This window comes from Lontra canadensis, unplaced genomic scaffold (genome assembly GCF_010015895.1).
Source record: "Lontra canadensis isolate GAN:19392208 unplaced genomic scaffold, GSC_riverotter_1.0 scaffold3, whole genome shotgun sequence".
In the NCBI taxonomy this organism is placed as follows: domain Eukaryota; kingdom Metazoa; phylum Chordata; class Mammalia; order Carnivora; family Mustelidae; genus Lontra; species Lontra canadensis.
Genome location: NW_022630997.1, coordinates 40630702 through 40657349, shown reverse-complemented (window position 1 = coordinate 40657349; position 26648 = coordinate 40630702). Strand labels below are relative to the sequence as shown.

Sequence of the window (26648 nt, the reverse complement as noted above, 5' to 3'; positions counted from 1 at the left end):
CTCCATGATTCTAGAATATGCTTCTATTTAAAGGTCCAGAGTCAGCAGCAGTACCCTTCAGGAAGCAGCAGAACTGTGGGCTGGGGGGTCTGCAGGAAAGAGGGGCACCCACTGGAGATGGTGAACTGCCATCTGCCTTGTTACCTGGGGACATGGTAATTTATCCCATTGAAAGACCTGGAACCCCCTTAACCCATGACGTACATTTTTCTTTACCCTCTTAGAAACCAGCAGAAATTAGCAGACTGTGACTACAGTCCTGTATTTTCTCAGTTCTCACATGAATCCTTACATGACTCTCTGAGGTCTTGTGCACCTTTCCCAGAAAGATAAATTACATGAGTTGGAGCCAAAGGAGCGAGTCAGGCTTACTTGTTTAATGTGGAAGAACCTCTTTATTGAACTGCCTCAAACATGGGGTAAATGGTTAGGACATCTTAATTCGCAGCAGTCTCACCCATTGTAGTAGAACTTTCTATGCCAGTCCCTTTGAACTTTCAGGAAAAACAAACAAGGAATTTCATTGGTAGAGGATGAAATCAAATGATTGTTACTGAGTATTGTTGTAAGTGGAAACTAAAGACGTAGCAGAGAAACCCTTACATCTGGGAATTGATACCCAGAAACCTCCACCCATTGTTTAATAGGAACAAAATTGGGCCACGCCCAGAAAATGGATTCAGCTCCAGTTTTGGTAATGATCTCCCACAAGTTCTTGCAGGTGGATATGGAATTTCAGGTTGGTTATTGGTGTCATCACTCAGACTTGCAGGAGAGAGGATGCTGGGCTGTGGGTGCCGCCCACCCTTGGGAATGACTGACAGGTAGGGTTGTGCAAAGCCAGAGTTAGATGGGTAACTGAGCTCATTGGCTGTGGCCTTCTCACTTTTCAGAAGAGGAACATAAGTCAGTCTGTACTACTTGGTTCTTCTCACCAAGCCTGTTACCACCAAGAAGCATTAGTTTGATGGGGTTTTGTGTTTTGTGTCTGCAGGGGCCTGAGTGCTAGAACTATTCCATTGGAAATTGTCTTTGAGGGGAAAACAAGGGTATTGGACTAAAGAGAAATGCTACAAGCTTATCTGATAACATAATACTATGTAGATGAGTCTAATAGATTAGAGTATGGGCAACCTTTCTTAGATTTTACTGTGTACCAGGTACTGGTGTTAAATTCTTTTTTTTTTTCTCCTGAAAACAAGTTTTATTTAAATAAGCATTTAAATACATTACATAACATTAAAACTGAGGGAAAAAAATAAGCCAGAAACCAGTGAGTTACTTCTAATGGCATTGGGCAGCTGTCGCTAGTAAGTCACACGCTCTGCAGCTAGCTACATGACTGACACATCAGTCTGAAGTTTGTTCCCTTGTCAAAAGTTTAACTCAGAAGGTTGGCCTCACATTCTGGTGTTTGGACATTGATTAGCTAGGGTACATTAGCTCAAAAAGACCTTGGTGGCACGGGAGATGTCCTGTCATGGCTCCCTAGAGGGAAGGTGGCCGCTCTAAGCTCTGCCCACCTGGTCAGGTTGGAGACACCAGGGATTGATCTTTGAGTACCACTGACTCCCTTGTAGCAGCACAGCTGTGGTTGCTGTCTGACCCCGTCTTGTCCTCTCAGCTTCACCATGGGCTGTTCAGGTGGTGGCATTCTCTTAGGGCAGGGAATTCTGAAGAGGGAGAGCTGAGGATCTTCTGGCCAGACATAGCCTTCTGTGATCTTGGGGCCCCTGGGCTGGACCGAAACCTCATGTTCCTGCTTGGTTTCAGGCCAGACACTGCCGGGCGCCTGCTGCTTGACCTCTGTTTAAATGAGGGACTTCAAGACTAGACAGCATGGCTCTTTTCCATTTATTGCATGAAGGAATTACACTAGTCCAAGTTAAAAGCGGACCCCAAATGGTTACATTATACAAGCTGTGAGATTTTTAAACTCGTGACAAGGGACAGAAGGGAAATTGTATTCATCGCAAGGAAATCCTCACTTAAGCTTCAGTGAAGCCGAAAGCACTTAAAGCCCATGAAACTCCATTCAGCTGGTCGTCTTTAGCCAGTCCAGTCTCTACCACGAACTGGCATGTGTTCTTGTGCTGGTCACCCTGTAGCTGAATTACTTCTCCATATTCTAGATGCTCAGTTAGAGCACCATGGCAGGCAAATTTCTTCTTAAACACCTTCACTAGTTTCTTTTTATCGTAATCATCGGTGATCCCTTGGACAGTGGTAAGGGTCTTCCTGCTGTTTCTCTGTTGAATTGTTATATGGGTGTAATCCTCAGTGCCAGTAGGAAGCAGATGGTCACCCTTACTTGCATCAGCAAAAGGGTCGAAAGATTGGAGTTTCTGGCTAGCAGACATATGATTTCTTTTCCTCCGTAGAAATGGCCTGCAGAAGGTGGCGGTGGGAGAAGGGGGGGGTTAGTGGGGGGAGGATGGAGTGTTGGAAAGCAAGGGGACTTAAGCAGGAGACTGCTGAGTCCTTGGTGGTGGCTCACTGACTGGGGCTGCTAAGTTTTTTTTTTTTTTTTAATTTGTTTATTTTTTTTGCTAAGTTCTTAATACATGTTCTTAAACTTTTACGGCAACCTAATGGGATATTAATAGAAGTAATAGTGGTAAATAATAGTGATGATAGGAATTACTGTCTGCTTTATGTGGATTGTCTTGAGTCTCACGAGAATCCCATGAGCAACGTATTCTTTCTCCTTTTCTAGCTGAGGAAACTGGCTCAGAGAGGTTATATCGGTTTGCCCGAAGAGGGAGAGTATTCATAAGTCATCTGATGCCAAAGACTGTGCATGTTATCAACCATGCTCTTATCACATTTTCTGATCACATGCAGTTAGCTAAACAGAAGCATTGTCTAATGGGCACTTAATAACTCTTAACAAATACGTAATGGTTGAGAAGTGTTTTGGCCAAGAAGCTGCGTGCTTGTGTATGCATCTGTATGATACACACATCTAGTCAATTTCTGATTTTCCACTTTGGGGATGACCCTCTGTGAATTCCAGAATGTCCTCTTTTTTTACTCAGTGCCTTCTCCTGCCCAGCTCTTAGGGTCAAGGGATAGAAACTCATGTAGATGTAATTCTAAGCATGATTTCTTTAGGAAGAGGAAAATAATCCCAAAGTTGTAGAATATTATGATTGAAAAGAACATATGGAAACCTGTAAGTGAACCATTTTGATTTAGAGAAAAGGAGCCTCAGGGCCGGAGGGAAGTGTTAATTGGCCCGAGTCCTCTGATCATTTAGTGCCAGAGTTGGTAGTAGATGTTGGGATGCCTGCCTCTTTTTTTTTTTTTTTTTTAAGATTTTATTTATTTATTTGACAGAGAAAGACAGCGAGAGACGGAACACAAGCAGGGGGAGTGGGAGAGGGAGGAGCCGGCTTCCCACAGAGTAGGGAGCCCGGTGTGGGGCTTGATCCCAGGACCCTGGGATCATGACCTGAGCCGAAGGCAGAGGCTTAACGACTGAGCCACCCAGGCACCCCAGGGATGCCTGTCTCTTGATTCAGTGTTCTCCTCTCTCTATAACCCTGCTATCCGATGGCATAAACTCTGAAGCTACAAAAACAAAACAAAACAAAACTCACGTGGAAAAAGTAATTGTGATGCGACTATCTGTTTGGAAATATGGGTGTCGCTAAGTCTCTTCTGATGATGTGGCTGATTTGTAATTGACTGTAATAGTATTTTTAGATTCTTGGGGGTTTAGGTCACATTGGCTATGGAAGCAACCTCTCCCATCTCATTCCTTGCATCAGGAGCACAATAATACATTTCCCTCTAACACACAGAATATTTTTGTTGACCTCATGGACTAAGATAGTCAAGGAATGAAATTGACCTCCACTCCCCTTCCTTCTGCCCCCCCCGCCCCCATATCACCAGGAGGGAAGGAGAGTCAACGTTACTAATGGGAATGCATGTTCTTTGAAGTTTGAATTTTTTTTTTTTTTAAGAATATTCTTTCCTGACTTGGAAAAATTATTATTTGGTCGCACACGTTTTCTTGTGCAGCTTCGTGCCTTATTGCACTGAATGTGTTGCTTGTGCTCCCACCGACTGTTCTAAGATGTTTTGAGACTGTGCTTCATATTGTAAGGAAAGTATTTGTCACTTGGACTCACAGAATTCAATTTGCCTGAATTAATTATGATTTCTACTCCATCCCCCTGGGCAGGAGTGTAGGGGAGAGGTAATCCTTTCTGATGTCGTATAGAAAATCAATTCTGGCCCACGGCACTGGTTAGTTGCTTGAGTGGGGGAACTTGTCACCCACTGTATGGTCTTTATTTTCCATTTTTCTTGGCCCTTTGTTATGTTTTCCTTTCTCTGGGCTGGTTTAAGAAGCTGCCAGGGCTAGGGAGCAATGCTTGAAGTGATGGACAAGGATACTCTCCCCATAAAGAAAATCACAAGGGCCCCAAGTTGGGTAATAAAAGGCCTTGTCTGTGGCTTTTCTTGTGGAGTTCGCATTCTTTATAGAGTGTTTTCCAGTGAGAAACATGCTCTTCTTTTGGCCTAGGGGGCAAGACAAATTGAAGGGTACTGGGTTATGTGTAGGGATTTGGTTTAACTGGTTTCAGAGTTTTTCTTCTTCTTGGCAGACTCCCTCCCCACCCCCACCTCCCACCTCCCACCTCCCACCCTTGGGTCCTTAGAATACTTTTCTCCTTGATTTTAAGATGTTAGAGTCCTTCACCTTATTTTAAAAACACCCTACCCCATAAACAAACTTACGAGGCAAAAACAACTCTGATGGTAAAAAACTGAACAAAATATGACAAGCATAGGATAGATATCCTTACTACCTAAGTAGCTACTAGAAAAAATAACCACCAAACACCCTATGGTACACCCATTAGAAAGAGTACATCAGGTTTTAAATGGCTTGGGAACATGCTTTCAAGATAAAGTTGAACAAAATAGCAGGACACAGAACTGAACCCACAGATGGAAATGCTAATCTGTATGCACTCAAAGGGCTAAAACATCTCTCTCTCGCTTTTTTTTTTTTTTTTTTTTTTTACTTTCATGTGTCAGGAGAGCCTACAAGTTGTTGCTACCTTGGCATGTGACCACGGTGCCTTGGCTTTGCTATTCCAGCCAACTGACCCTTTTGCTGAAAGTTTAATAGGGGATAAATTCACATGTGAATTCATAATCCCCTCATCTGTGCTAAGAGCATTCCGTAATGAGCCTGCAACAAAGGGAATCTTACATCTTGTCGTTTTGCTCTGAACCCACCTCTTGGCCTCCTTCCTACCCTCTCCACACCTCCTGGTTGGACACGTTAGGCCTCTGCCCCTTGCAGAGTCCTCACCTGCTGGCAGCATGTTAGGTGACGTTGCAAGTAAATAGACTTACCTTTCCTGCCAGTCACATGTGGGCATTTACAGAAGTACGGCCTCTGTGAGTGCGGAACATATTTGGGCTTATTAGAATAGCAAACACGGACTTGTTCCCCTTTCTTTTTAATTTTGAGACTTATTCTCCTTTATGTAGTGTGACTTTGCCTGTAAATCCAAAAGCAAAGTCACAGTCAAGCTACAGTTTCTTAAGTTTTGAAGATTTATTATTAAAATTTGCTCCCTTTCCCCGCCAATGGTTTTATTATTTACTCTTCTCCACCCTGCCCATGGTGTGGGTTACAGTTAATGTTATCTACATATGTCTATAAATACTGAAAATATTTTTGATACAATGTGCATTTAATCAACTTTTTGTTACTGTTATGCCGTTTGTGTGGAAGAAAATTGTTTCTGTCTTAATGTTCTATTGAAGTGCCTTTGGAGTGATGATATCATAATCACTTTAATACATTTAAAAGCTTCAAGGCTTAGCATTTATTGAACAAAGCTCATTGAAGGAATATAACGGATGTCTTGAGGCTTTCCGCTGCTGTAAAAAGGACAGTATTGTTCATGGCCTCGGTAAAAGAAAATCTGAATTTTTATTTTACTTTGCACCACGTTGCAATTACATTTCAAAAGCTCTTCAAGTGCAACTAACAAAGGGGCTGTTTTTATGAATTGTTATAATTGCGGATCTCAGGGCTGACTGCTGTGAGTTTAACGTTAATAATGGACAGCAATTTAAAAACTTTCTCACCAAAATCCAGCCTCTGAGATCCTAAAAGATGACTTTCCCTTCCCATTTGGATGTCCTTAGAGAATGAATCCTCCCGAGTTGGGAAGTGAGTGGAAAACTTTAAATTCTGGCCCTTTGGGGTAAATCCCTGCCAAGAGGTTTGGGGAGTAAAGTGAGGACTGTGGAGTGCCAAGGTTGGGGTGTGGATGTGTCTGTTGAGTCTATGAAATCAGAATGGGTAGATGGCAAGTGGGAAGCCAAGGGAGCCCTTGAGAATCCCTTGTGTGTTGGAGGGGTGTCCTCTTAGGACCCTGGACTGGAAATGCAGCCGAGGTGGGCATGCTGTGAAGCCACTCCTTTGAGGAGACTACCAGGGAAGCTTCTGCTGCCGGAGATGTAATGGAAAATACTCAGTCCGTTCTCCTGGTGGATATGGTTAAGTCATCTGCCTGAATTCTGGCACCTCCTAGAACTGTAGCCTCCTCCTCCCAGCCGTTGGGTAACTTCCTGCTTGCCTTGGAGTTGCATATGTCCTAAAACATCCCCATGGGTGCAGGTCTCATCTCAGAAATTTTAGTGTCGGTCAAAACCGAGGGGAGAAGAGCACCTGGAAAGATCAGTCACTATTTTCTATTCTTACTCCCCATTGTCTCCTTATGTAGCTTCTGGTCTTGAGACTCCGTGGTAGACCTATTTGAAATTCACATGGCTATAGACTATATCTTTCCCTTTAAATTTTCCTTAAGGGGAAGTAAGCATTTTAGAGTTCACTTGCTGTGAGCTGGGTTTTCCGAGACCTAATGATGAACTCATACGTGCCTCACCCTCTCCTGTAAGGTATCAATCCCCTGAATAGGTGGTCTTGCTTGAAATGATGGATTTGATTTAGTAGCTTGAGAAGGGTGGTCTTTCGCTTGTAGCCTTTCCCAAGTGAAGAGGTACAGAGGCTACTTCTCATTACTATGGCCCCTTCCTAATCCAGGGGAGGAGGGGCGAGGTAGAGATCAGAGCTGTGATTATGGTGTGGTACTAAAACAACTTTTTAGATTTATGTAGCCACCAATATGAGTTAGGATTAGGTTCAGTTGCATGGGATAGATAATCCCAATTACCTGCATGTTCCATAAGGTTCAACTTATTTTTCTCTCTCTCATTGTAGAGGCTGATAACCTAGGGCTGATATGGTGGCTTCAGGGTATTAACAGGGATTCACGCTCCTTCCATCTTTCTGCTGTCTTAAGTGTTTGTTTTCTTGGACTGGACCTCATGGTTTAAGATGGACATAGTCCAGACATCAGATCCACATCCACACACCAGCCCGGCAGCAGGAGGACAGACAAAGGAGGACATTGCCTCCTTCCTCTTTGGAATTTACTTTAGAAGTTCCATGTAGCCATCTAGCTGTAAGATCCTACCTAGCGGCAAGGGAGGCTGAGAACTGTAGTCTTTTGGCTGGGTGGCAATGTGCCCCGCAAAAATTTGAGGTCCTGCTCCTGGGAGAGAAGAGAGAATGGATATTGGGCTAGGCCCCCTGTCAACTCTGCCATACAATGTAGCAATTCATTCATCTGTCTCTACCTGCATCCCCTGCTCCAAACTGCACTCACTTAACCATCCTCTGTGCTGGGGTTAGAGTGCCCCTCCCCAGTTCCATACACACTCCAGAATGGCCTTTTATGACTTCTTTTCCCTTCCATTGTATCTTTTGATTGTTTTATCCTGCAACTGTCGATATTAGGATTTCAGGGATGGAGGAAGACTTTTCTTAAGTGCTGAGTCTTTATTTATCATAACATTTTTATTCAGCTGAAACATCAAGGAGAAGAGGGGCCCAGAGAGTTGCCAGAGTGGTTCTTGGATGCCTGTGAGCTGCCCCCCCCCCTTTTATTTTTTAAACCCTTCCGAGGATCACAGTTGCCATTCTTCTCCAGACCTGCAGGCATCTGGGCCAGAGGGCAACCCCCTTGAGGTCTAGAGTCCTGTGGCTTGTGGAATGAAGTGCCCTCACCGCGCAGAAATCCCCAGAATATGGAAGTCAAAACCAGTGTCCTACATTCTCCTTCCCATGAAGAGACTGCTTGAAAGAATTCTCAGACAGAAGATGAAGGGGATTCCTCAGGGTAAGCTGGCTCTGTTTAGCCTCAGCTATTGCAAACCCAGATGGTGAGGCTGATGGTGGTGCGTAAGCCCCTGGAAGATAGCCTTTCTCCACTGAGCACAAAGGTGCTGTGAGGTGGGCTGATGATGCAGACGACACTGCCGTGTCCCTTATACCCCAGCCCATCAGTGCTTTGTCCTTCAGCAGTTTGGAGTCTTCCAAACCAGGAATGGGGACATGTAATGTGATGAAGGAGTTAGGCCACTTCTGAAGACAAATCATAGTCTGGGTGGTAGATTTTGCATTCTGGAATGCTTGCATTTCTGGATAATTTTTCAGAGTTTTTAAAGTCTGTGGGACAGAGTATTTGAAATACAGAGGAATATACCAAGTTCTAGGAGCTATGAGTATAGTAGCTGAAGTTCTTGCGTGGAGAACCTTTGAAGGACTGGACTTTGGAGCCCTGGAGCTCTGGGTTCAAATTCTTTTGCTGTGTGACTTTGCAGGGAAAATTTTAGGCCTAGTTTTTTCTTCTTTTTTTTTTTTTTTACACAAAACAGGCCTAATGAAATGCATTCAAGTCAATGGGGAATGCAGTTTAATGAGAGAACATATGTAAAGTGCCTGGCACATAGTAGGTCCTCAGTAAAAGCTAATTTCTTTTTTATGCAATTCATCTGGCAAATGCTTAATACTTTTATGATCAAAGTTTTTTTTTAATTGAACAATATATTCAACCATTGAATGTTACATTGACTAACCCTAATTTTACTGTATGTGGCTGGAGATGTTCAGGGGCATAGGCTCTGACATGACTAGCTCCATGCAGCATCCTTTCCTCTTTACATGAGGAGTATACAAGGAAAGGGCACTTTGATAATGAAAAACACAGGTGTTCCAAAATGCAGATGATTTCTAAATTGGAAGCATTACCTGCCCTTAGCACGCTTTCAGAAGTGCAGTTGAAGTTTTCCAGTTGTGCTTTGAGCCTTCCTGAGCCACAGACTTCGATGAGAATATGATGAGAGCTATGGATCCTCTTTTCAGGGAAATGCATGTACGCATGTGTGTAGAATTTTTCTAAAATTGCAAGTGATCTGTGGACCTCACCCTTCCTGACCTTCTCCTCACACCGCCCTTCAGGAAACTTGTATTAGGGATCCCTGGATGAGCTATTGATACATTTTTTTTTAAAACTTTTTAAAGATTTTATTTATTTATTTGATGGATATCACAAGTAGGCAGAGAGGCAGGCAGAGAGAGAGAAGTGGGGGAAGCAGGCTCCCTGCTGAGCAGAGAGCCGGATATGGGGCTTGATCCCAGGACCCTGAGATCATGACCTGAGCCAAAGGCAGAGGTTTAACCCACTGAGCCACCCAGGCACCCCTATTGATACATTTTTTTATTGATACATGTAGATACTAAAATGATGGGGAGGAGAAGGGAATGGAGGACGTATATATGGGTGGGGTGTGGTGAGGAGGCCATACCTAGAATGAGAAGCCAGTGGTTGAGATAGTGCCTGAAAGATAAAAATCCTGTTGCACATCAGTGAGGCATTCATGGCTTCAAGGTCTACAAGAAGTCTACAAGACTTCTACAAGAAGTCTACAAGGTCTACAAGAAGGGAAAGAGTCAAGGTATTTTTTTTTTTCCTCCTCTGATTTTTATGAAGAGAAGTTTCAATTGTATGGAGTGGAAAGAATTGTAGAGTGAACTTGCGTATACCTGACATCAAGGTGGGGTCCAGGTTCTTCCATTACTGTTTCACTATGCTTGCTTTATCCTACCTCTATCTATCCATCAATCCATCATATTTTTTTGGTGCGTTTCAATGTAAATTGACCTTTATAGAGTTCAGTATTAACTTTTTTCTTTTGAGAAATTGACAAACCCTAAATGTACCATTTCTGTGAGTTTTGAATAATGCATGCATCTCTGTAATTCAAACTCCTACCAAAATGGAAAACTTGACTTGTCCCCCAGAAAGTACCCTGATGACCCTTCCCAGTTTTTTCCTGGTTCTTCTGCCCCAGAGGTAACCACTCATATTTTTTTTGTCATAGCTTGTTGTGGCCATTTTAGGACTTCATATAACTAGAATCCTCTAGTATGTTTTCTGTGAATCTCTGATTAGCAACAGCGTGTATGAGAGCCATCCTTGTTGTTTGCATCACTGGTTTGTTTCTCATTGTTGAGTGGTCTTCCAATGTATGCGTAGACTGTAGTGTGTCCATTCTATGCAGAATGTAGGCACAGTATCCTCTGGTTTTAGCTACTAAGCTGCTATGGATATTTGCATACAATCCTTTGTGTGTACTTATATTTTCATTTTTCTTGAGTACATGGGAGTAGAACTTTAGGGACCTAAGATACGTAGAAGTTTCATTTCAACAAGAAATTGCCAGACCTTTCCCCAAAGTGGTTGCTCCATTTTCACTTCCACCAGAAGTGTATATGGGTCCTGGTTATTGCGCAGCCTTGCCAGCATTTGGTGGTGTCAGTCTGTTTGATTACAGCCATTCTGGTGGGTGTGTGGTGGCATCTCCTTTTGGTTGTAATTTGCTTATGGCCTGGGGCTCCAAAAGGGCCCTTTCCTGGGTCCCGAAATCCTCCTTGATTTCAAAGGCATTATCTATTCTTAGGGAGTGTGTGGGAATAGCTAGTGAAAATCTTACAGGGCTATAAAACTTCCTGCAGGTCCCCCCCCCGCCCCGCCTTTAAATTCTGCATGGCACCAAAATGCTTGAGAGCTTTCTGCGTCTCTGTGGATAGCCGCAGTCCCCTCACAATGAGAGGGATGCAGGAAAGGCGCTAGGCGTGGTGAGGTAAGGTCTCCATCCCCCCAGATGGAGCTGTGTGCATGCACGGGACTCCTGGACACTCAGGGAACTTGGAGAGTCAGCAGCTGGAGCCTTGCATCCAGCCTCGTGTCACAACATTATCAGAGACTTGGAGAAACTGGACGGAGTTCAGAGAGGAGCAGCTAGCACGATTAAAGGGCTTGGAGGGATTAAGGGATTGATTTATGAGGAAAGATGAAAAGAACTTAATGTGTGCTGCTTGACTAAGTGGGTCCATGATAATAGCCTGCAAACATCTGAAGGGTATAAACATTGGAGAGGGCGAGGGATTAGCACAGGGTGAGGAAACTGATCCAGGCGTAATGGGGGAAATTAAAACGGGAGGGACGATGGGGTAAATCGGCAAAGTATTAGGAGGGGTGTGACCTTCTATGAATTCTTCCAGAAGTGTGAGAGGGGATTGAGTTGATTTGGGGAAGTTGAACCCCAAGAAGAGCTGCGGGTTTGCCTCCTAAAGCAACCAGGTGGAGGGGAAGAGTTGCACACCTACTGTGTGCTGTGTGTAGCAGGACTGTGTGGGACATGGGAACCCTGGAGGCTAGAAGGAAGGGAGGTGATGGAGGTGACCCAGACGAGGAAATCAAGACCTTTCCTTAGGTCTCCTCTCCCTGGCAGGTCTTCTGGATGGATCAGAAGCACTGACCATTTTGCTCCACATCTAGTTTGCTTGAGAGGTATAGTTCCTACCCCACATGCCTTCCAACTTGCCAGCATTTTTACCTTGTCCTCAAATGCGGCTATCCTCAACTGGCCACGATGTTTCTTTCTCAGTGCCAGTGTGGGTGTGAGAAGGGGAAAGAGCACATGGACTGGGTGAAGAGGATGGGAAAGGAAGCCAGACTGCCTGGGCAGACTCTGGCTTCAAACTTGCCAGCTGGGTGAGCGTGCCCAGTTACTGCTCTGTGGGTCTTAATTTCCTTCTTCGTAAAAGGGAGGTAATAACAGGACCTTGCTTCAGAATTGTCCTGAAGTTGACATGAAATATGGGGTGTAAAAGGCTTAGCATACTGCATGGCAAAAAAGTAGATGCTCAACCAATGCTGATTTACTGCTATTGTAATTAAATTATGATCATGGCTATCATTACCCTGGTACCATGACTCAGGTCTGGAACTTGCCTGAGCAGCACCCTTGGATGGAGACAGCGCCGTCTAACACTGCAAATAGGGAGGGGAGGTGCTCCGAATTGGTGTGGGGTGAGGGGATGTTTGCACCCCAAGAGGAAGAGGCAGTGGGTATGATCTCTGTCTTCTCTGCAGTGGCAGAGTTTCCAGAGATGGCCTTTAGTCAGAGCTAAGCTCTGGACACTAGAGCCACAAGCTTGGCTCGGAGGAGAAACCCAATTCACCCCCGAGCCTCCAGCCTGGTTATTGAAAAGATAATTGGGTGTCAGAACACGTACGCTAACTTCTGTTTTCCAATCTCCCGTTTCCCCAGTGGTTAAAAAAACGGGGGAGGTGGATGCCTGGGTGGCTCAGTGGGTTAAGCCGCTGCCTTCGGCTCAGGTCATGATCTAAGGGTCCTGGGATCGAGTTCCGCATAGGGCTCTCTGCTCAGCAGGGAGCCTGCTTCCCTCTCTCTTTCTCTGCCTGCCTGTCTACTGTGATCTGTCTGTCAAATAAATAAATAAATAAAATCTTAAAAAAAAAAAAACAGCAACAAATGGGGGGGTTGGGGTGGGCTGAAGGGGATTAAAGTAGTGTATCTTAAACTTCTTTTGCTGCCAAGCAAAGGGACACTTCCTTTAAATGATATGTTGTGTAGAACTCCAGTGTGTAGAATGGCCCTAAACTGAGCCTCTGCTGAATGGGTTGGGAGGCTGGAGTCTCCCTCAATGGACCCTCCCTCTCTGTGGGAGTCATGGAGGTGCCCTGGGGACTTCCATCCCTCCATCCAACACTGCGCTCAGATGCAGCTGGGCCCTTCAGGCCAGTTACTGTTCTGGTGACAGCTGAAATAAATTGTGTGCTCACTTCATGTTTGCTGAGCCCTCCGAGTCTGTTAGCTTCCGATGAAGAAACTGCGGTTGAGAGTTGAAGCAAGGATTCACCGCTGAGAAATGACAGATGATCTCTGAGTCCTTTTAGCTTGGAAGTCATCACATTCAGTTTCTCCCACAGGTTCTCAAGTGGTATTACTAGATACTCAGTAAATATTTATCAATGGGAGTCTGTCTTTTATTTGGGATTGGCTTCCCCAATGCCAGAACAAGAGCACGCTACCTGCTACTGGTCTTCAAGGCAAGTGGTCAGATCTCCTAGTGTGTTGTCTGCTTCAAGAAAGGGACTCTGCCCCCGTGGGTGCCTCTTATTCATGATCTCTCCAGAAACTCATGTACAGGCTTCAACTAAGCCAAGTATGCCTTCTGGGGTTCTCCAGGAGTTTTGGACTTTTTTTTCTTTTTAAAGTGCCTTTTCCTTTTCCTTTTCTACGTATTACTCCAGCACAAGTCAGTGTCTAGTTCACTCTTTTCTAATCCTATGATAGATAAGCACCCTGAATAAACTGTATATGATGTTTTACTTTGAAACAAGCATTTTTAATTTGCAGTCTCAAACAAGAGAGTGGATAACATGTTGTTCCATTGGTTGGAATTCATGCTTATCCCCTTGCAAAAGAGGTCTTCTGCTCCCTTATTTGCCAGATATGTGTATGTATGTGTGTTCAAATCTTTTTTTTTTTTATTTGTAAAGCTCTAACTGACTTAATACATCTGGAAAAGTAGTGGGCTCCATGTGTGTGTCCTGTCCTTGCAAGAGAGACCAGAAGGAACTTGAAAGTAAGAGGGAGTGGGCCTGTTTATAGACACAGAGGTGGGGTCAGCTTGTCAATATTTGCTGGTGGCTTTTCCATATGGATGATTTTCCGTGGTGAAATTTTTATCCCAGACTCAATGATCCAACTGAGAGAATACAAACCAGATATTAAGATTAACCAGAGCCTAGCATAATCAAGAGGGTGGGTCAGCTTTGCAAATAAACATAACCAATATAGGTCTCAAACCAGATGTCAATGAAGTTTGAATTATTCTATTAGCCAGAGAAGACTAATGGCTTTTAAAGCTATCCCCCAAACCTTAGTGGCTCAACATGAGAGAAGTCTTTTAACTGCTCTCAGGTCTAAGGTAGAGGGTGTATATAGGAGAGGGAGCGAGGTGGGAGGGGAGAGCTGTTTCCTGATATCATTCAGGGACCCAAGGATGCTTTGTCCTCATTGTCTTCCCTTTGCTTTGTTCCTGAAGTCCTCTTACTTTTTCTAGTGGATGAGGAGAGAGAACATGGAGGGGACACACCAAACTCTTAACAGCTCCCAGCTCCAGGGTTGTAAGACCTCCTTTCCTTTCACATTCCACTGATAAGAATGAGTTCCACGGCCCAACCTTCTTGAAGGGAGAGTAGGAAATGAAGTCCAGCTGTTTGCTAAGGAAGATGACACCAGAACAGTGGTGTGGCCTCCTCTTCCCTGAAGCACTGGGCATGGATGGGGGTCCATTTCCCCATTTTCTGTTGGTGGGCATGTTTGGAAGCGGATTTTCATTGACCCTCTTGGTCCAGAGAACAAGTTCTGTGCCTTCTTGCTTGTTAGATTTTTCCCTTAGCCTTCAACTCTGACTTCAGTTCATGGGGCAGTTGCTCTGCATGTCTGTTCATCTGCAGGATGTGGGGCGTCAGAGCCCCCGCCAAGCCACAGTGTTTCTATGGGAAGAACAGGGGATAAGAGACTTCTGGCATCCATGGCCTGAGGGCCCAGTTGGCCCTAGTTCTCAGGTGGGTGCAAGTATGGACCCAAGTTTGCTTTTGGGGCTTCTTCCAAGGGGTTTGGAGGCCCCTCCAGGCTCTACCAGGTGTATTTTTTCTCTTCTTGTTCTGACTTGTGCTTGTTCTCTTTCTCTCTGGTCCTGTGGTCCCTAAGCAGAGGCAAGCATCCCTTTCCTGTGATGCTTCTGTACCCACCCCGCCCTGCGATCCGTGGGGGCGCTCATCTGCGTCACTTGCTGCCTTTCCCCAGTTTAACCTGAGAGGCCCTAACACCGAAATGTCTGTCCGTGGCAAGGCAAGGTGGTACACAAGCCCCTAAAGGCTTTCTTATGGTCACCATGTAGACGTACAAAAGCCAGGAAGGAACCTCTTTCTCTCAGGAATGTAGGTTTAGAGGCAAGGATACCCCCTGTCAGTTCAGAGCCCGTTTTCTTTTTCATACGCACCCCGGTTGTATCCGGCTTCTTCAAAAACTAGTTGGCATCTGAATGCGAAGCCAGCTGCATTTCGGGTGGTTTCTTGGGCTTCTTCCAGAACATGTCAGTGTGCAGTTGTAAAGTCGCAGCTTCTCCTGCAGGAGAGCGTTGGACTCGAGGTCAGGGTGGTGGCGATGGAGGTGGATATTTCAAGGGGAAAAAAAATGTTATTTTTGGGTTGTAGATTAGGTCTGTGGACCTGGACATCTGGGAAACTTGCCATAGTCCTTGTGATACTCAGTTGTGCCACTTTATAACTGGGCAGGGATTTGGTGTGCCTCTTTCCCCTTCGGTTAACCAGCGTTCTAAACCGTGACTCTTGCTTTATGCTACCCTCCTGTTACCTGGGTTTAGCATCAGTGTTGGAGCATTAACCACCTTCTGGTTTCTATCAAGGTGGCTGTCTAATGGGTCATTAAGTACCAGCGATATTCAGTTCTCCACTTTTTTTTTTTTTTTGATAGCACAATAGTTGCATTGGGAATTCAGTGCCCAAGGAGCCATCCTCTCACAGTAGATGGTCTTTATCAGGGAAGAAGCTGAAGGAGGGAGGGCAGCAGGGTGAGGATATTTTCCTTGGGTTCTGAGAGCCTTGGCTTTGCTTGGAAATATCAACTATCTGGGAGCACGAGGGTATATGATTAGCCAGGTACCAGATTGATGAGAGGTATTAATGAAGTAAAAGCCATGGAAGGTACTAGAGCCATCTGTTGATTAATTTTTGTATTAGCCCATTCACATTATAATCCGTGTAAGTGCATCTGTGTCATGCAACATGCTAGATGCTGGAGATTGGTGAGCAGTAATACGGTGGTCTGTACTCTCACTGAACCCATGGTCTTGGGTAGGGAACAGTGGACCGACCCTAGTCAGATAAATGTAGTATTCACACTGTATTTTGTTAGATGAATAGAAAATAAGGCATATCAGATACTTGGCTAACTAGAAAGAGAAATACTCTAAGAAAGCCTCATGAGTCTGACCGCACATATTAGTGCCTAAGTGTATGTGTTGGTGCATGGTGTAATAGGGGGGAGTTGACCTGGTAGGAGGTCAGGTAAGTCTTGCCTAACCAAATGTTGCTTAGGTTAGGATCTGGAGGATGAGGAAGACTAAATAAGGAAGGGGGAGGAAAAGGCATTCTAGACAGCGGGAATATCGTGTACAAATGCCCTGTGTGGTATGAAAGCATAGTAGTTATTAGGGGCACCAAAAGAAGGTTGGGAGGTGGAGTGTGTTATAGAAGAGGCATATCAGGATCAGATTGTGCTAAGCCTCATAGTAGGTGCTGAAGATTTTTACCGTTACCCTAAGAACAATGGGAAACCATTGGGAGCTTTCACGAGGGGGCATGATCAGATTGGTGTCTGGGGAAAGAATGGTTCTATGATACTGGCTCAGAGAAAGTGAAAGTATGTGTGGGTAGATCATGTACTTGGCTGTTGTGGGGAGGTAGAATAAGGAGGGCAAATTAGGTAGTAATTGACATCAGAAGAACTTGGTGAGTGAGATGTTATGGGGATCATGAGGGGGAGAGGACACAGTCCAGCCTGGTAAGTGAGTGCCTCGCCTGGAAACCAGTTGAATAACGGTGGTTATAGTTTTGATATAGGTTTGGGTGTTTTAACAAGACTCCAAGTGGCAAAACAAGATGGAAATGGAACGCGCTCTCCTATCACAATCCAAGTGTGTCTCCTCCCTGCAAAGTCAGCTCCCAGAAGTTGCTCACATCCCATGGGCCACAACTTAGCCACAAGGCCATGTGTAGTTATAGATAACCAAGGGACAACCAGCCTTTCCTACCATAATGGTGAAGTCACTGAAATAGAACGCACTGGAAGAGGACCAGTTGGTAGGAGAAGATCAGGAGTTTGGTTTTAGGTGTTCATTTCATGCTCTGCTTGGGATCTTTACATTCCACGTTAGCTCCCTCCACTCTTCTCTGTGACCCCTTGGAGCACCCCCCACACCGACCCCCATATTCTTCCTACCTGGAATGCCTCCCCCTCTTCCTCCCTGTCCCATACATGTGCTTCAAGGACCTGCTGATTATTACCAGCTCCATAAAGCTGTCCCTGATGTCCCAGCCCCAGCTGCTGTTTTGGGCGAATTCTAACATCATGGTTCCTGCTACCTGTTCCTATCATTACACAATGAAAACGGTTCTTAAACCGATAGTCTCTCTTTTCTGTTTAACTCTCATACTGAATTATTTTGCTTTCCAGGTCACTATTAATTGTCTCCTTTCAGTCCGTAAGTGTTGATGAAGAGTCTACTATGGGAGGGACTAACTTCTGTCCTCCTGCCACTCTTGGGGTAGTACCTAGCATAACAAACACAGAAACTTCTGGTCTTTTTTTTTTTTTTTTCCTAATAATAAAAACCCCAGTGAGCTGGGTCTTTGGGTGACCTTGGGAACCTTTTAGAGCCATTTCTAGGGTAGACAGCAATAAAGTAGAAGTAGAAGAGGAGAAGATTTAGCTTAATAAATCTTCATTTGCTCATTGCTTAGTAGTACTCCCTCGACCTCTGATGTTCTCCTGCCTTACTGTTCTGATGATAGGTTGAGAGGCCCGCCACACGGGCACTCAGTATAGCATGGACATCAGCACTGTGAAGGTGTGATGAGGAAGAGGAAAGCATTCCAGAAGGACTTAGAGGAAGGAGAACAAGTCGATGTAGCTTCCTGCTGCCTCACTGTCTGGTTTCTCTCAGCTGCTTGTTGGAAGAAGGGCCTGAATTCACAGCAAAGCTGGGATTTCCAAACCAACTAACAGTTCTGCCTTTGCATGTATTATGTCTGATTAAAAATAATCATTTTTTTCTTATTCATATCTGGTTTCCTTCGTTCTTGGTAGGGTTTGTACCAAATCAGTGAGACATAGTCCCTGACCTTCAGGAGCTCAGGGGCTTGTGGAAAGAGCAGAAAATCCCCATCTCCTTGGTGATGAGCCAATCATGTCCCCAAGCTGGGTGGTTGTAGGTTCCGTGGATACATGAACCATGCTCCTCAGAGTCCCAGGTATTCCTAATAAGGCTCAGCACCATGTTGGTCCTGTGGCTGGTGCCCAGTGACCTTTAGGAATCATTTCACTGACTGTTTGCTATACTTCTCCCCTCCCCATGGATCTCGTGGTGCCTTGATGTCTTGGAGTGTGAAAGTGGAGATTTTGTCCATTATCTGGTTGGGGTGGGGGGAGGTTTCTGCCTTCCCACCCATCCTTCCCTTCTGCCTTACCGATAGTGGAAGTGCTTCAGAAATCTGAGTCAGGGGAGATGGTGATGGAAGTTTCTCGTGTGAGGAGCTTGGATGCTGGCTGTCCTTCCCCTGGTTATCTCTCTCCTGGCTTTTGTACAAAGAGGTGGGATGTCTTGGGTGTGTGCATGCTCAAGGATATGAGTGGGTTTTGCCTTGCTTCCCAAACCCAGATGCTCAGGTTGTAAAGTTCAGGAATTGCTGAGCTGTGTACAAGCCTTGGGTTCTGACATGAGTTTTTTTTTTTTTTTCTTTTTTTTCTTTTTCTTTCCTGGTGACATCTGACATGCAGGGAATTGCTCCCCCTGGGTAAATGCTATATTGTCACAGTTCTCCCTCAGCCTATAACCGACAAAACAAGGTCAACACTGCTTGGAAACAGGAGGCTGGTAGGAAGTGTCCCAAAATGGCAGCATAGCCCATGGGAAGTCAGCCCAGTGAGAGCAGGAGCACTGCTGAAGCTGCTCCTTCCTTCCCTGTGGTCATTTTGGTCCCATTCTTTTCCAGGGCCTTGAATGAATGATGAGTTAACGGAATTCCCCCGTTACCTGTGAGTCCACCTGGGAGCAAGGTACAAGAGAAAGGCCTCGAATATGTCCCAGGGAGTGTTTTCACCCACAAGGTCATGTTGAAGTCACCCAGTGGGGAGGGCACAGACCCCACTTGGGTAAATAAGGGAGGGAAAAAATTGGAAAATGTGGTCAGAATTTCTTACTCGCCTTCTTTCGGGGCCAGTTCCTACCCTGTCAGTTCTCTCTGCACCCACCCCACCCTTTTTAATGACTTATTTGTACTGGAAAGCTAACTATTAATCACAAACAGAATGGCTCTGTAACTTCCAAACAAACATGGGACAGTTCTGGGGGCTGTGAAACAGCCAAACCCTTGGCAGAGATTCGAAACCATGTTTCTTTTATATATATTTTAGCAATGCCACCATTTTTCCTTAGGCACAGAAGGTTCCCTTTAATTAGCAGTGAATTTCCCATTTTCCCTTTCTTCCTGAGGCATCTATAAAGCCCTGGCCTAGTAAAAGGCAGGTACACAGCTCTCAATTGAGCCCTATTGATGTGCTAGTATAGATTTAATTGTGTTGAGATTTCCTTGCCATAGTGACACATGCAGAAGCATTTTAAAAACGTATAGGGTTCGTAACTCTTTCGCTGTCTAGAGCTCTTGAATTATGAATGTCTCTTCTGCCTATTTGGTTCTTCTGAATCTGTAAAATTACTTTAATAACCTGTGTGGGGGTAATGTTAATATGTTTGCTCAATAGTGTGAATTTATAAGCATTCCTGGCCCACTTTGGGGAGCTGGCTTGGCCCTTTTGATGCAAGCCCTTGGTTGCGAGAAGAGGCAAATGATGGTGGTGGTGTTTTTTTTCCCTCCCCTACTCCGTTCCACCATTGGCACTCATTCTGTTGCACAGAGTGCGTGATAAATCAACCTCAGGAGAGTCAGATTTGCCATAACATGACACTACCTATCAGCTCCTCAGGTCTGAGTTGACTCGCAGCCTTTTGGGCTGTATATTTCTTCAAAGTCTAGCGCCAGTTTCTTAGTCAGCTCTAACTAATTTCAGAGTGGAAGGGAAACTTGACTGGAGTGCTGTTTGGGATCTGCTTTTTAATCCTGGTCTGTTTAATGTTTGCTCCTGACAGTCTAGGCCAGACATCATTTTAATGGTATGTGTGGTGATAAAGCCAATAAACTGTCAAGATGATTGATAATCTAAGCATTATAGCAATATGACTTTCCTGTTCTCCTCTGTGCTTTAGATGATGGTTTCCAAATTGAATTCCTACAGTGTGTGCTGTATGCGTGTGCCTGTTGGAGTCTCCCCTAACAGCGTTTGAAGGAGGTAGCTGTGTTTAATGTAAGATTTCTTAGCCCTCAATTACTCGCACAAATATATCTGCATATGTGTTGGTACCCTCTAATTTGGGAAACATCAAGAATTTATGGTTCTGCCCTTGCAATAGTCCCCCAGCAATTTATGGGCACTGGTGGAACTTTTTATTATGTCTTTATGATGTTTTTTCACCTGGCATGCATCTTCGATTCCATGTGGTTGATTCTGTTATCTGTGGTTGAAAGACATTACAGATAACAAAGTGCACTGTATTAAAGGCAGGCTTCTGGTTTCCTTTCCTTTTCTCTTTGTTTCTTTTTTCTTTTAATTTAGCAGACATTTTTAGCATCTGGTCTTCATCTCATTAATCAGACCCGACCAGGTGTTTTAGGGTGGTGACAGTGGGAGTGCTTAGCCCCTCTTTGTTGGCCCTCCTGGGCCACCGTCGCTGGCTTACATTTCCCCCTTCCTTGGAGCAGTGTGGCCTGGGAACAGAAACCCAAATGCCATGTGCATGCGCGCGCGCACGTGTGTGTGTGTGTGTGTGTGTGTGTGTGTGTGTGTGTCTTAAACACACTTAAGTGAGTTCACCAGGAGAGAAGGGGAGAAAATGGAAGTGAATCTTAACCTCAAAGCTCTCTAATGGGACTTAAATTCTCTTCTGCTTCCTGCTAACATAGATGTGTTTTTGTGGAGTTGTGGGTGTGTGCATGTTCTCTGGAGTCCTGCTTCTAAGGTGGCGTCTAGAAAGAACGCTAGACTCTAAGACTGTGGATCTGAGGGTCACGGAATATTCCTGCCAGCAAGGTGTCTCTGATAGCTGTCGACACCGTGATGCGCTGTGCTTTTGTTCCAAGTCTCCTTTTACAGATGAGCCTGGGCCCCAGAGAGGAAGCCTGTCTGCATCAGTGGCAGAATGGGGACTGGTGTCCACGTGTCCTTACTGGAGGTTGACCGTCCTTTACACTTAATTAGTTTCTGTCACTGAGCACTCATTTTTCTCTTGGTCAGGAGACACTGGGCAAGTCATTCCGTTTCTCTTGTCTCCATTTCTCTGTCTGTAAAATAAAGGTAGCTGGACTTGCTAGCCTCTAAGCTCTCTTTCATGGTAGAAACCTGTGCAGTCAAATGCTCTACCACTGAGCTGTACCCCCTCATGGTAGAAACCTGTGAATTTTAATGATGAGAATGGAAAAGGGTTTGAGCTTTGTACTGTGAAATTTCCTAAAACCATCTGGAGTGGTTGTCCTTTTCTCATATTCTCTTGGGCGTGTATAGTCCTTGTCCCTTCTCTTCCTCCTGTTTAGAACCTAAAATTTGTTGTCTCCTGTGGCTCTCCAGGCCAGAAAGAATGCATTTGTTTTCCACAGATGAAAATGAAATATTAAACTGTCACCTTAGCTTGGTGTTACTTTGCCTGCCAGCTAATATTTGTGTCCTAGACCACCTTAATCTAAAATACTTTGTAGCTCAATTCAGTGTACATATTGTGAGGTAAAAACAAGTACATGAGCTCAAAAAGTTGGGAAGACCAACAACATTGATACCAATGAATAACAGGACATGAGTCAGATGAACTCCAAGGACTGTTGGGCTAGCCAGCTCAGAAAGTTTGGTGGTGCGATGCCCACCCACGAGCTCCATCTCCAGTTCTGGGTAACTGGAAAATGGTATTTACCGCCTTGATGCCATCCATATCTTTAGGGGGCTTGTGGTCTAATTGGAGATGCAGAAATGGGTCACTGTGCAGTTCTTAGAGCATGCATGGGTCTGGGCGGAGGAGTAGAGGGAGGCAACCAAAGTTGGAGGTTGGGTAGTCATAATGTAGAGTCCCAGAGTGAGGCTGGCTGGTTACAGTTGAGGGGAAGAAGCACTAGATGCTGAGCATGATGCAGCCCTCTCAGATGCACATGTTTATACCTGAGTGGAAGTCCTCCATCAATCGAATACTTCTAATGTGTCCTGCCCTATGTGCCCAGCCCTGGCCCGGGGAGATGGTGACGATAGTGGTGGTGGCTCACACTGAGTAAAGGTCCATTCTGAGCCAGACATAGTTCTTACTACTTCAGCAGGTAAAAACCTGTATCATTCTCTGACAACTCATTGGGGGAGGGAGGTAATTTAGTAGGAATGAACAGTTATCCCTATTTTGCCAATGAGGAAACAAGCTGAGAGACTAGTCACCTAGTTAAGTAACTAGTAGGTGATGGGGTTCAAACTTGGTTCCTCACCTTTAACCGCTCTGCCTTATTACCCTGCATGTGAAAGAGCTCACGGCTCCAGTCCCGAGGCCTGTAGACCTGTCTGAGACAGAGGGCCCGTGCACTGTTTGGCTCTGAGGAGGTTGTCAGCCATCTGAGTCCATTTATTCACCTGTAACATGGAGACAGAATTGTTCTGAGTTCAAATGCAACAATAGAAGTGACATGGAGAAGTGACATGGAGCACCTCTTCTGTGCATACCTAGCACAGAAGAGGTGCTCCATAAATGTTTGTAGGACGGGATACTGAGTTTGAGACTGTCACTGAACTTGTTTGTTTTCTTCAGTTCACATTTCTTGGCACGTCTTGCCCTTCCTGTCAGCCTCAGTATTTGATGTTTACTTTCTTCAGGTGATGACACAGCAGAAAACAGAAGGGGAGACTCTAATCCTGGCTTTTGAATTTCAAAAGTTGAGGCCCAACTCTAAGAAAAAAGATGTGAAAGACTGTGTGATGATAGAGGAACTGGGTGACTCTGTATCCTAGAGAAAGATCATCTAGGCTCAGGGGAGGAGAATGTCAGAGGTGAAGGAAAGGAGAGATGCTAGTGGATCCCTTTGATGGGGTCCTGTAGCTCACGTAGTTTTTGGTGCTGTTGGCTGTTTTGATTACTTCAGAGCACTGGGAGAAGATGGGCTTATCCAAGATGTCTAAACACATGAAGATACAAGAAAGGCTTCTTGTGGAGGTGGTGGAATTTGAGTTGCGTTCTGAAGGATGCCTGAGATTTGGATGGGTAAGTCTACCAGCTTTAAGCTGCAACCCTCTGTGCCCATCACTTGTCCTCCTAAGTGTGTGTTTTCTCCATTAGTCAGCTGAATAGATTGATGGTATGTGACAGTTCCTGTGGGGAAGGGGAGGAGCCTGGTCTGATGGCAAGGCAGAAGGAGGAGGGGATGTTGGCCGTAGAGATGGGAGGGAGGTTGGTGGGAGGAGCTGAGCAAGCTTTAGAAGGATAGGGCCAAAGGTTCCTGAAGCAGGAGAGTAGATCCTTCTCTGAAATAGCCACATACATGCCTAGACAGGGTACTGGTCCCAGTTTGTATCTCCTTATTTCTTAGCTGGATCCGTGGAGGAGAAAGAAAGGGCAATTAGTACTGTGGCAGAGCCCCCTTTCCTTCCTTGCTCCCACTACATTCATACCCGCACCTCTTCTGTTGACTTTGGGAGGAGACCCAGCAGTTTTGGGTTGAAAATAAAATAAGGGAAGAGTGAGGAAACCAGGATTCTGGTTGTAGCTTGACCTCTTAACACACTGTGGGACTATGAGCCACTCTTGAGTGAGTGGTTAAATAAGGCAGTGTCTCAGGTGCCTTCCTGCTCGTACCTACCGTGAACCTGTGATGGAAGGTGAGACCCTATGTGTCTGCTTGCAAATGGGGCCAGCTTGGGGAAGGCCTTGACATTTCAGGGGCTCTTGTCCCCATCCCAACATGACAGACGTTACCCGTGCATGTAATGGTTCTCACCATCTCCCAAGTTTTGTATAAGCAAACCATATTTTCAACTGTTTGAACCAGAAATCACAAAGTCTCTGGATGGTTTGAGAAAACCTGGATTGCCATCCTTTTTCGCTGTTCCCTTCATAGGAGGGACTTCATCTCCTAAACCTTTTAGACCCAGAGCTCCCTGCAGGAGAAAATTGGGACTTTCTGGTTTCTGGGTAAAGAAAGATAGAAGTGGAACTTCATGTTAAATACTAGCTTCTTCCTCTTGTGCTTTCTTCTGTGAACAGCTCACTCTTCGATCTCCTCTGAAGTTGGGGAAAGAAAGAGCTATTGCTTCTGAAAGCTGTTAGCCTTCTTGAGGGGCTGAAGGATTCTTTCATGTACCTGGTTTATAGTAGTTTCTCACGTAGTATAAAACCACTACCACCACCTCTACACATCTACCAGTGTGGACAAATACATCAGTACTCTTGCCTCTGAAGATTAGCCACAGCTTGAGAGAATGGCTTCTCAGAACTGTGCCTCCTACTTTCTGTCTGTCTGTCTAACTGCAGCATGAAGTCCACATGGTCCTTACTCCCTCCAAGCGGGTGTGTTGGCGGGGGGAGGGGAGGAAGTGTAGGTACTGGAGATCAAGCAGAATTAGGAAATGCCTGTGCATTCACAGCTAATAGTTCTCTCTCCTTTACTCAATGTGAACTATATCTTTTCTTTTTTTAAAATCTCCAACTGATGGAATGGCTCAATGTAGACTATTACTTTGACCATTCTGCTTCAGGAAAAGCATTAGTAATTTATAAAGAAATACACATAAAAATAGGAGAAGTCAAATTGAGGTTTATTGACAACAAAGGCACTATTAATGTTGGAATGGCCTGGTTTGAAGTTGAGTTAGTTTTTGTTGCTAATTTATGTGCTGTTTGTTTTAGGAGGACTATGGGTTGTGAGTGTTCTTGGGAACTGGCAGCTGGGAAGGAGCAGAACTGGTTTGGGTCTGAGTTCTCAGAGGAGCAAGATGGGAGGGAGTGGAGGAGGGGGAGGAATGATTGTCATCCCTCTCTGTGCTTGATGGTTGTGTATTTAAGCAAGAGTGCATTGCCAGGAAATTGAGAAAGAGTGTGTGTGTGTGTGTGTGTGTGTGTGTGTGTGTGTGTGTGTTTATGTGTGCTTTATGTCAAGCATAGCTCATTTAAAGTATACCTGGGTGGACATGAGGGTTTCAGACAACTGTTATTTATTTCTCTTGAATTTACTCAACTTGTTAAACAAAATTTGACAGATGGCTTGCAACGAGAGTAATGAGACTATTACATAGCCAAGTTTTATCTTTACTGTATCAGTTATGTGGAAAGGGGGTTTTCTTGGTTTGGGGAAGTTTAATTCCCTCTCTGTGGAGAAAATCAGATTCACTTAACTGGAAAATTAAGAGAATTGAAAGTTCATTTTCTGAGCCTTACCACATGGGGTATCGGCTTGTTAAAACCTTTCACCAGGGCCCATCTGATGTAAAGGTGCTGTGAAATGTTTTATGGCAGATGTGAAAAATTTGTGATCCTTCAGATTTTCTCATTCTAGTGTAACAAACTTCAGGGTTAAGTTTTGCTGCTTATTCCAGGTTTCCTTATGTGTTCTCTCCTCTTCTCCCTCCTGTGTTGGCTTTCTTTCGAACATGAGACACCACATTTTCATCACGAAGACAAAAACACTGTCCATGGAAAATTCTGACTTCTCAGTGTTTCTACATATTGGTGATTGGTTGTTAGATGGCTGGATATTCTAGATGGGGGTATATTAGTTTCCTGTTGCTTCTGGAATGAATGACCATAAACTCAGTTGCTTAAAGCAACACAAACTTACTGTCATACTGTGTGAAAGTCAGAAGTCCAGAATGGGTCTTAGTGAGCTAAAATCAAAGTGTTAGTAGGTCTGTGTTTTCCACAGACACTCTAGGGAAGAATCTGTTACCTTATCCTTCCAGTTTCTAAAGGCTGCCCACGTTCCTTGGCTTTGGGGCTTTGCATCCCTCTGAGCTCTGCTTCTGTTTTCATATCTCCTTCTCTGATTCATATCTCTAGGCTCTGTCTTATAAAGGATCCTGGATGATCCAGGGTCATCTCTCTGTTGCAAGATCCTTTATCTAAGCACCTCAGCAGAGCCCCTTTGCCATGTAAAGTAACAGATCCACACGGCTAGGAACTAGGACAGCCACATCTTGCAGGGAGCATGGGAGGAGGAGGGCATTACTCTGCCTTTAGCAACGGGCAAGAAGATATCAGGTGGTAAAAGCAAACATGTATCTCTTGGTAGTTTTTTAAAGAGTTACTTTGAACTTACAGAATCACCCTAATTGTCATAATTAAAGAGTGATTATTTCTGGGCAGCTTGGTGGCTCAGTTGGTTAAGCAATTGCCTTCGGCTCAGGTCATGGTCCCGGAGTCCCAGGATCGAGTCCCACATTGGGCTCCCAGCTCCATGGGGAGTCTGCTTCTCCCTCTGACCTTCTTCCCTTTCATGCTCTCATTCTGTCTCTCT

At 44.8% G+C, this 26648-nt stretch overlaps 2 protein-coding genes across 2 annotated transcripts in view; one reads left to right on the top strand and one right to left on the bottom strand.

Annotated features, from left to right (window-relative positions):
- LRMDA (leucine rich melanocyte differentiation associated) overlaps window positions 1–26648 on the top strand; it is a 1038240-nt gene that overhangs the window by 56190 nt on the left and 955402 nt on the right. The window lies entirely within an intron of this gene.
- On the bottom strand, window positions 1702–2360 carry LOC116856157 (eukaryotic translation initiation factor 1-like). Its single transcript, XM_032839431.1, has one exon. The coding sequence runs from the start codon at window positions 2358–2360 to the stop codon at window positions 1989–1991; it is 372 nt and encodes a 123-aa protein (XP_032695322.1). The 3' UTR covers window positions 1702–1988.

What these genes read in the sequence shown, in the direction of transcription:
- LOC116856157 (XM_032839431.1), bottom strand. Translation starts at nt 2,360, where the DNA reads ATGTCTGCTAGCCAGAAACTCCAATCTTTCGACCCTTTTGCTGATGCA.